This window comes from Tauraco erythrolophus, chromosome 19 (genome assembly GCF_009769465.1).
Source record: "Tauraco erythrolophus isolate bTauEry1 chromosome 19, bTauEry1.pri, whole genome shotgun sequence".
NCBI classification, from domain to species: Eukaryota; Metazoa; Chordata; class Aves; order Musophagiformes; family Musophagidae; genus Tauraco; species Tauraco erythrolophus.
In genome coordinates, this window is record NC_141483.1 from 8,128,487 (window position 1) to 8,139,256 (window position 10,770).

The 10,770-nt window shown below is 44.0% G+C and overlaps 1 protein-coding gene across 1 annotated transcript in view; it reads left to right on the forward strand.

Moving 5' to 3' along the window:
• LOC104373380 (uncharacterized) overlaps positions 1-10,280 on the forward strand; it is a 32,671-nt gene extending 22,391 nt beyond the window's left edge. The window contains exons 3-7 of the mRNA XM_086623735.1: positions 3,123-3,174; positions 3,275-3,377; positions 4,553-4,716; positions 8,614-8,859; positions 9,487-10,280. Of these exons, the coding sequence (XP_086479861.1) occupies positions 3,123-3,174; positions 3,275-3,377; positions 4,553-4,716; positions 8,614-8,859; positions 9,487-10,224 (1,303 nt within the window). The 3' untranslated portion in view covers positions 10,225-10,280. The remainder of the gene's footprint in view (positions 1-3,122; positions 3,175-3,274; positions 3,378-4,552; positions 4,717-8,613; positions 8,860-9,486) is intronic.
• The last annotated feature ends 490 nt before the right edge of the window (positions 10,281-10,770 follow it).

A 10,770-nucleotide genomic window follows, 5' to 3' on the forward strand; every position in this document is an offset into this window, starting at 1 on the left:
GGCCATGAGGCCTGGCAAGAGTGATGGGGTATTTTTTATTTTCTTTCCCAAGCCCCAAGAACAACAGACATGTCCACCTTATTTAATTTTAGTCTTGTCCAATGCAGTCAGACTTTTGCTGGAGAATTGCAACTCATGGATTGCAACTGCATTTTACATCTGCATAGCCTGCCAACGACCCGTTTCCAATTACAACCCCCTATGTGCACAGCTATTTCATCAAGGCATCCTGTGCTGCCATCCCTCCCTGCAAGCTGCCCTGCCAGTCACTGCCTCCAGGCTGATCGTCACCTGAGGGTGAAACTTCTCCTTTCTCACATAAATATCCTCCTAGAGAATCTTAGTCACTTCTGGGCTAAAAACAGACCTTTCCTCTTCCATCCTGGTGCTAGGCACAACCCAGAAACCTCTGCCTGTTGTAGCCGTGCCCTCCATTTCTATCCCTCTGCAACATCAGGCTGGTTTAGTAAGAGACCCAAAACAAAGCTTCCAACAGACTTGAATTTTTTTTGTTTACTTGAGAAGTTTGAAGCAACTTTTTAAAAAAGAAATTAGAACTTTTTTTAGATGATGGAAACTGGTGTGTTTGCACATTGGCTGTTTTATGTCCATGAGCTGCGCACTGATGTATATCACTGGTCTCCTTGGTGGTGGGGTACTGCAGCGAGCCACGGCAGATGTAGTCCAACTGGAGAATGAGCTAAAGAAAGAGTAAGATCCCCAGTCCTGCAAACTATTTTGTCTCTCCATGCACTGTGGCAACAGCTCTGAATAGAATTTAAAAAAAAAAAATCCCAAGTTTCCACCAAAATTGGTGGGCAAATCTAGAAACTCTTACCCTTTGAGTGTGTTGGTTTTTAACAGTAAATAAAATTGTTCAGTGGAAATCAGACACTCAATACCCAAAGTGCGACGAGGGAAGCAAATGTTAAAATGGGGACGTTTCAGCCAGTTACCGTTTTTTTAATCTAATTTAAGCTTTGAGAAGAACAGGACTCTTCCTTTGCGTGTTCCCCCTTACTCTACCATTCTCACACAGAAAACTTGTCTTTTCTGGGGCACCTTACTCTCCCTCTGGTTCCTTCTGCCAAACTGCAGTGTGGATTTCAAGGTAGTTTCAGCACCTGCTAAATACTGTAGAGCACAACGTTTATAAAGAAAGGCAAGGGAAGGAGCCAAATAGATGTAAGGTACTTCAGTTTGTTAATGCAGAACTTGCTCTGCCTATCCTGGTTTATCATAGCCATCGGTTGCTGAGACTTAAAATGGATATTTAATCTTTTCAGCTTTGTCCCAGAGAATATGAATATCTTATACATGGGACAGCTGTATATAAGAATCCAAGGAACACATTTTTATTTGTGTTTCTGAGAACTTGAACATTTTAAGTCACACCAGAAGTTCAAATAACAAATCCAAAAGTGAGACCATCCAGATAACTAACAAGTTTGGGTTGCCAATGCCTCATGTTCAGTGTGGAAGAAATATGTGCTAAATTGTGTTTTCTTAGAGGAGAACATTTCCTTTGTGCTCTTTAATCCCTGGGTGGGAATATTTTAACAAATTTGCTCGTAACATGCAAGTTATTTGAAACAAGAATATTTCTTAGGAATATGTCAGATTTGATTAAGTTTTTGTCATGACTTTTAGCAGGAAGGAGTTGGGAGGAGGGGAAAAGAGTAAAAAAAAAAATGAACACAGTTTAGAGAAAGCAGGGAATTACACATAGTTCTCCAAACATCTACCCGAATGCCTTGACCACCATGCTAATTCACTATTTTGAGGCATGTTCTTGGAAGCCTCTCCCTTCCTAAATCAGTGCATTAAAGAAGATCCTTCCCAGCTTTAGCCCCAAGTTCCCCGAGAAGCCCAAGCAGTGGCTGATGTCATTGTGCTTCCTGAAGTAACAGCTATCCATCTGTACCTCTTCTGGGTTAAATTCTCAAGCTCTAACTTGCTCTCCTCTTATTTCTGTAGCCTTCTCTGTATTCACCAGGAATAGTGCTGGGAGCATGTCGTGGGTTTTCTTTTCTCCTTCAATTCACTTGTCAGTCAATAAGCATTTTTTAAGAGATCCAATGATACGGTGAAGGAATGAAACCCACCATGCCTGAGATGGAGCAGATGCTGGCTCCTGGCCAAACTCATCAGGTGGCCTCTGAGTCCTCATTCTTAAAAATAAACATTAACAAAATGGTGATTGAAAACTTGAAATCTTGGCTTCAACACATCACTACCAACAAAACCCAACTTGCATGGAGGAGATTAAATGCCTTAAAACAAACCAACCCCTCCAGTAAGAAGAGGAAAAATGCCAGCCAACAGCACAAACAGTAGGGAAAACAGTAATGCAGGTCCCATCCTATCTGGTCAGTGCCTCAATGCTCCCATGTGTCTCCGCACTGCCCCATGAAGGACTGCTGCACACAAAGACAAAAGATACTGGCTTTAGTCATCATCACGTTCATTACTACCAGCCTTTCTCTGTGACACCTTCACATCTTATTCATCCACAAGTAAATAACATGACTTGTTTCATAAACTCAGTTTTAGTAAAAATGCGAAAAAACGGTTAAGAACCTGCTTTTGTCTCCCTTCAGCTGAGGCATGTTTACCTGGTCATTATCTGTCATAGTGCTGTCTTTTAATAAAATGTTCATCCAAACGAACACATCTGACGCTCTCTGCTTGCTGAATATAATCCAGCACTCAACAGAGGCTGTGCAGATGAAATATTCTAACAGGATAAGAATGATGTCACTGCCCTGACCAAGGGCAGATTTCAGTCCTGCTATTGAGTTACTGACCTGAAAGAGCAGCTGGCTGAGGGGAGCCTGGTGGGACTTGGCAGAGGTCTGAACTCTGTTCCTGCCTTAGCAGTGATCATGGGAAGAAGATGACAGATCCTCCTCTTCTTCAGCTGACTTTCCACTACCTGAGCATATTGTTTTCTTCCCTGGCCTATAGGCCTTGTTGCCCTGAGTCTTGGCAAGTATTTTGGATGCTCCTGGAGGCAGGAGCCAGGTCCTCCTCACAGGATGAGCACAGCTGAGACCTTCCCTTCTGGGGATCTTTAACTCACTCATGGGCATGTTGTTGTTGTTGCTGTCTCTCCTTTTCAGGCAGAGAACGTGCCCGAAAAGGAGCTCATCCAACGCATGCAGTGACCAGGAGGTTAGTGCTAACGGCTTCAGCAATTTCGGTTTCTCTCTTTCATATTGGCTGTTGCACTGTTTATCTGACTATGTTTACTGGGGCATGTTCTGAGTTGTAGAACGGGATCCAGAACTCCGCGGTCGATATCAATGAGCTCCAGCTGGTGGTGCCAAGTCGGGAGAATGAAAACAACAACCACTCTGTCAGCCGGGAGCAGGCGGGTAAGTGCAGGGCAGCAGCGGGAGCAGGTCAGGCCACCCCGTAGCCCCTAGCCAGTTAATCAGATCGTTTCTTCCTTGCAGTCCTCCTCACTGTCTCGCCCATGCACAGCTGGAGAGCCACTTCACAGCAGAGAGCCTTTTGTTGTGGGAACTGTTCCTTGCTGCTCTCCCCCTCACTGGTAGGGTAATTCCCCTGGCAAGGAGCACGCACAAGCGCAGCTCCATGACGCTGCCAACAAGAGCTGTCACAGCACATGGCATTGCAGAGACACTGGGTTAGCAGAGCAAATGTGTCAGGTTCAGGCTGCTACAGACAACTTCTAAATATCCATAAATCGTGGAAGAGTTTCACCTGCCCTGTGCCTAACTTTGTCTGAAAAGTATGGGTTTTACCATGCTTACGTTGTCTTTGGACAACCTTGACTTCTGGATCTAACTTTTCTGAAGAGCTTTATGGATGAGACTGCTTTAGATGCCATTACTTCCCACTGTGTTTCAAGAACAAGAGACCCCCCCAGCCGAGCTGCAGATAACATCACTTGCAATTTTGAGTCACAACACATGACTTTTATCAGTGCATTGCTACACACCATCAGTTTCCCACTAAAACATCAGCCATTACACACAGCTCTCACAAGGACATCTTCCTAAAAAGCTAATTCAGTGCTCCCAACTGTAACAGTTTCCCCATCTCCTTCTTCAGAAGAGGTTGTGGCCTGGACCAGACAACAAACCTCGGGGACAAAACACACACCCCCTGTGGCAGTCCCTGCAGCCTGTAGCAGGAGCATCGCTAGGGTTTAAGTGAAAAGCACAGCTCCCAGTACTAACAGGGATGAATAAATACAAATAAACAATGAGTTGAGCAAATCTGAGTTTCTGACCTGCAGCACAGTCTTGTGCATTTAGCATGAGGGATTTCAGTCCGAGTCTGTCTTTATTAAAAAGCAGACCCAAGGGTGTTCCTCTCCTCCCCTCGTGTTTTGTTTTTAAAAGCTTACAGTTTCAGGAGAGCAAAGTCTTGGCTTGAATTTTGTTCTGGCTGGTGCAACAGGCAGCCCAAGCTTGCTCTAGATTGTCTGGGGAGAGAGGGAGGAGGGCTTGTCATGGAGGAGCTGGGAACAGATGTTTTGGGCTCTTGCAAGCAGTCTTTATTGATTTTCTCCTTTTCTCAGTCACTTCCTCCAGAGGCAGCGCAGAAAGGTCTCCTCAGGACACTGACCCAGATGTGCCCTCCTCCACGTCTGCAGTGACCACTGAGACCGGGAGCGATGAAGTGTTTATTATTTCTGCTGGACCTGGGACCAGCGGACTGAGCTTTACCACCTACAGAATACAGGTAGGGATGCTCTTTCACATCTCTAGTGAGCCACGGGATGCCTCTCTTGGACAGCACTTGTCATATCTGTCCATTTATGCTTACTACCCGCTTGGCAAAAAAGTTAGTGACTGAGCCAAGCTAACCCTTGAGCTGAGCTGCCATCAAATGAAGTGGGCTGCCATCTCCTCAGACAGTATCTTTCCAGCTTTAAGAAGAGCAAGTGCAGAAGTCTGCCTTGGATCTGCTGGGTGGTCATGCCAAGGTCTGCCAGCAGGCAGTAGGACCAGCCCTCAGAAATATGTTAATTGGCAAAGATAATGATGCACTAAAAACAACACCTGTACCAGCTGAAGGACTGGGAGTCAGACCTGCTCAGTGCTGCCAAGTGATCAGGAAAGTTACTCAGCTCCTCAGCTTGTCAGAAAGGTGTTGAACTGCTTCACCAGGCTGATGTGGAAATTAAGTGTATGCTCCAAAAAAAAAAAAAAAAAAAAAAAATCAAGCACTTCAAGCAAAAGCATCAGGGTCCCTTCAAATACACACAGAAACAAATCAGTTCAGTAAATTCTCTCTTATTTTAGCTCTTTCCCCAGCACTCCTGGTCAATTATTTGTTTAGAAGCAGATGATAGCTCAGAAGTCTCAGGTCTGGCTACTCCCTCTCCAACCTTGAGCATAGCACCTGGAAGAGCACATCCATCACAAGTCCGTATCAAAGCCTTCCCCAGGTCAGTACTCCCCTCTCCAGTGCCACCTGCTCTTCTTCCCACAAGAGGGGAAACAACCAGCAGGAGGAACTCGCATGCCCCAGGACAGTGTGTGTAGTACTTCTGCCACTGTTTACAAAACAAAAGCATTCTGCATCCCTGCACTTGATTAGGAAATTAGCCAGCAGGCCAGGCTGGTCAGGATTTTCCTAGGCTAGGGTAAGACGCATTTTAAGCTTCTCCTCTGGTGAGCCACAGTGATTAACTGAAAAGGGGAAAGAAGGGAAAACAGCTCCGGTGCCTTCCCTTGCCAGAACACATTACCTCTGCAGAGCAGGACACTGTGAGCTGTATCGGTGCCCATACTGGGCACCCTTGAACACCTGCACTCCTTAGTCCTTCTTCCCAGTGGAGAGAGCTTCATCTGGTGGCAGTCACATACAAATACAGCTTCTAGACAGGAGGGAAACCCATTTTCCTTCCTCTTTTCCCCACTCTAGTCAGAATGAACAAATACACTTAAAGAAAAACACTTCTATTCTGCCATCCCTCCTGCAAGCAATCCATCAGAGAAGATTATACATATATATAAAATACTCATTGTTAAAGCAGTTCTAAGTGAAGGCAACCCAAAGAATTAAAGTTATTTACCATATTATTAACTCAGCTGGCATCTCCTTCTCAGTGATGTCCATGCCACACACCAGCAAGTCAATACTCTCAACCAAATCCCTTAAGAAGCAGAAAACCTACCCAGGAAGAGTGAAAGGGCCTCTTTAAAAGCACTGGGGCTTTCCCCACAGCTGAAGACCGTTCTCTCCAAGAGGGGAGGAAATTGAGCACAACAGGCTAATCACGCACCTGCACTCCAACGGGATCTCTTCAGGCTGCTTGAGTTACCAGGGTTACTGGATGTTAGGAATAAACGTGTTTACATTTTCATTTCTAAATATGTATTTTTAGGGTGTAAACTGCAGCTGGCCAGCCAGCTCCTGACTTCAGCCTCGGAGCCCCGCAGCAGGTATGGTGCTTTTGTGGACCAGCACTGGGCAAGTAGGCTGAGTTACCCACCAGAGCGTAGCCCCTTTATTGGCAAGAGCTAAGAAGTTCCTCATGTGAAAAGACGTGTGAAATCCTGAGCCTTTACGCTACAGTAAATAACGCCATCAGACTCGTCTTGCCCGAAGTGCTTGATGAGACAAAGCAAGTTATAAGCAGCTTTCATTTAAAGAATTATCTAGATCCTTTTACTGAGAATGGGTGGCTGGCCACTTGGTCTTGTGTTCTCCAGCAAGTGTGAGGCTCAGCGCCACTGAGCAGGAGCCGGTGATAAACTGGCTTTTGCTTTTTAGCTTTTAAAACCCATTTGAAGAAATCAATCCCCTGCCAGGAGGCAAGAGCTGGGAGAGCAAACGCACGTCTCCGTATGTGGACTAGTGTGATGAAACAGAGGACAGGATGGCTTTCAGATGGCTTCTGAGGTCTCCTCCAGGAGGGTGGTGACTTTCTAAGACCTGTTTGGTTTAAGTCATCATTCAACCTTTGGCTAACTTCTAACTATGACCTCTGACTTCTATTCAGAGAGTACAAGTTTCAGATGCAAACATCTGAGTAAAGAGTATTATCATGGAGGTTTAAGAAACATTTTTTGCTAAAACATTTTAAAAAATCTAGAAAAGATATTATTCATCCTTGTAGTTATTTCTAGTATATCTATCTCAAAACCAGTGGCTAGCTTTTACACTAGTTTGGAAGTAATTATAATAATATTAGAATAATAAATACTAAGACAGCCTGAAGAGGCTTCTGAGGAGAAGACAGCTGGCTTATAAATTTATAAATAAAGATTGTTATTTTAATCAAATATGAGACTAAGAGCTTAATATTGAAGCAAACTTACCCAGAGCCTGAAGCCTCTCCCAGCTTCCTACAGAGATATTTTTTCTGCTGTAGTAGCTAATTTCTTGCCTCTCTGCCCATCCATTTCCAAGATGATATTTTCACTAAATAGTTTCTTTGATTTGCCAAAACTTGATAAATTCAGTTTCTCAGAAATAACAAATGACACATTTCTGGTTTCTTAGGACTTTTAAATCCAGGACACTGTGGGATTTATTTCAGACCCTCTTAAGGACTATGTAAACTTTGGGAATGTGGATTTTACATTCTTCTCATGACAATCATATTCGCACAGCTGAAAATTAAAAATACACATAGAGTTGTGGAACAGGAGGCTTATATAAACAACAGGTGAAGTATTAGTAAGAATGAAAGGAGATTCATAGGACAGTCAAGGATTCTTTAACTTTTCTGGCTCTAAACCCACATCTATATTAAGAACAAAAAATGTGATTTTAAATGCAACATCAGAATATATAAAATAAGTATGGAAGAGATCTTTAGAAGTTGTCTATAGTTCATTCCCATGTCAGATCAACTCTGCTTACACACAGAACTGGTGACAATGGCTTAATGTCATCTCACCTTCCCATGATGCCAATTTTACACCTGTCTGGACATCTTGTTCTACTGCTAAAGCACGTTTTCCACCAAAAAAGCATTTCTTACGTGAAATTAAAATCCCTTGGGCTACAATCTGCATCTCATGCTTCTTGTTCTATTCACCACAGACACCGAGAACAGGTTATTCTCCTTGTTTTCAACTCTTTTTATTTCCTTAATTCCTCCCTACAGGATAAAGAGTGCAATTTACTTCAGTCTTCCCTCCCTAATCATGCATTTTTGAGACTTCGGGTTATTTCATTGCTTGCTTCTGGATTTCTTTCAGCAGGCCCCATCCCCCTTTAAGTTGTGTTTCCCCAGACAGACACATCTGGAGCCTTCCAAGAGCAAAGCAGAGAGGAAGAATTATGCTTTACAGAGTGAAGTTTACTACGCTGATCTGTCAGATATCTTCAGTAAAATAAAGCTGTAGATATTTGATGTACTTTGTTAGTGAGAGTGGTAGGTCTTTATTTCTTATGTAACTGAAATTTCCCTATTCAGTGTTAAACCTGAAACTGGGGAAGTGAGGTAAAGCTTTCATCCTGGGAAGCTGGCGAAGGAGGAGAAGTTGCATTCCCGTGTCTTGTCCTGAGAAGAGAACCACTGAAGAAATCAGTCTCTTGCACTAACAGCGTATTTTTGAAGTGTTTTAAAAACCTTTTGGTGAAAGATGCTGTAAACAAGCTTTATTTAACTCTTTTCAGGACAAAAACCTAAAAAGAAGTGTCACGAGCCCAGCCTCTGTGTCTGACTGGCTGACTTCTAACCACGCGGCCACAGGAGCAGATGCTGTTGAGAAGGGGAATGTCCAGCTGGAAAATCACTGTCCCAGACAACGCACGTGGAGTGCCCGCACTTTCCACGACTTCCTGGCTCCGATACCACAGCTACAGAAAAAGTGGTGTAGCTGGACCACCAACAGTCCCTTCACGAAGCTGGTTGACAACAGTGTAAGTCCTGCAAGGAGGGGAGGATGTGGTGGTCAGGGTCTGTGTCCCAGTACCCCCAGCTGCTTGCTGATGGGACACGTTTTCCCCTTGGCCCATTGCTTTGCTTCTCCAACCTGCAATGCGATACATATTTCTGCCCATCTTGCTTGGTGTATGGGAAACTCTTTTGCCTAATTATATTGTAATTCATTCAGGCTTTCCTGAAGTACTAAGCAGCTGTATTTCCCAGCAGTTAGCACCTGGTTAGGAAATGATCCCCAGTCCAGAAAAACATTACAAAATGCCTTCAGACTAGATTATCTCATTGAACGTTCTGACATGTACCTTTTTTCCCTGGTTATGCCTTAAATTTATTTTAATTCATGTATTACGATTGCATTGCGAGGAATCTGCAGGTGTGGGAGGGATATCTAGGTCTCACTGCCTGTAATCATCAAACCAACAGCTTGTTACAAAGCTAATAGAGGATGTTTCTCCTATTTTAAGGTGATAATATAGGTTTTTGCTAAAGAATGCAGAATCTTTAACATAACAAGAAATGTTAGCTTTCAGTTCCCTTGGGACCAAAGTCTCTCGAGACAGCTGCTTTTCATGGCGTGTCTACTAATTCATTATTATTTTGCACAGGGTTTTCCTACAGCTGCAAGATCCCAAGGTGTCCCAACCAGAAAGGTAATCTCAGCCACTGAGATAGAGGGAGCATCGGAGACCATTTACTCTGATTCATCTGCCAGTAATGCCTCCTACCCCCTCACTCTGTCTGCCCAAAGGCAGCGAAAGCTAAGCTCCTGCAATCTGAAGAAATCCAGGTTTGGGAACCCTTATTTTGGATTTTTAGCCAGTTCTCCTGACAGCAAACATGTGAAGTCCTTGGATCCCTCAAAACATCTAGGGGCAGCATCTCCAGCTAACAGCCAAAGCCCCAAAAATCCTCTGGAGAGCTCCAACCCACTGAAAATCAACTTGGTCAATGGTTCGAAAACAAAGGAACTTATGGTAGAAACAGACAAAAACAAACCGGTTTTTGTTATTTCTGAAGAAGGGGATGATCAGCAGCCTCTGGTCCTAGCAGAGCATCTGAGTCAATGTGGAGACCATCTGTCAGAACAAAACGCTGTGTACGCTCCAGCTGCGACGGACAAACAGCCGGTGGTTCTGACTGTTGAGGGGAACAGCTCTGCCAGCTTTGCGTCAGATTTGCCCCTTTGGGCAAAATCCCCTGGTTTATACAAAGGTCACGTGAAGGCCCCGAGCTCTCCCAGGGACCAGCAGAGCTCGTCAGTTGTAGATGCTTATACTACTGAGGCCTCACAGAACGGTGATACCCTAGCTGCTCCTACGCTATGCCAAGCTTCAGTTCAGTGATGCCCTCAGAAAGACTGAAACGTCAGTTCATGAAAAGAGAGGCAACAGGGAGATGATCAGAGTGGAAGCTGTGCCAAGTAGTTGAGCGTGGCAGTCATAGATGGATGCAACTTTCTTAAGAGAGGTCTTCGCTTCCCACCCATTGGGATTGAGATTACAAGGATACATACCACAGCACAGCGCAAATGCCATCTTCCCTTGTGCTCACTAACCTCATCTCTGTTCTTCTGCATGAAATTTTGATGTGGTTTATACAAGAAAGCATCCTCTGAAAAGGTACTTCAGACTGCAGAAAACCTTTTCTGGAATGAGAAATGAAAGTCATCTGAGATGGTTACATCGTGGTTTATATCTGAAATGTAAATTGGTCTTCTGTCACTGTGGTATCACTTGAGTCTCTCTGTTGGGAGCTATGAGCTAAATTCTGTTTATAGCCATGCCTGTACAATCCAAGCCTTGCCAAGCCAAGGGTAAGAATTCAATCATGCATGTTTGCGTACAGTTTTGTAAACTTAATTTTAAACGTTTCGTAACTACTGCACTCTA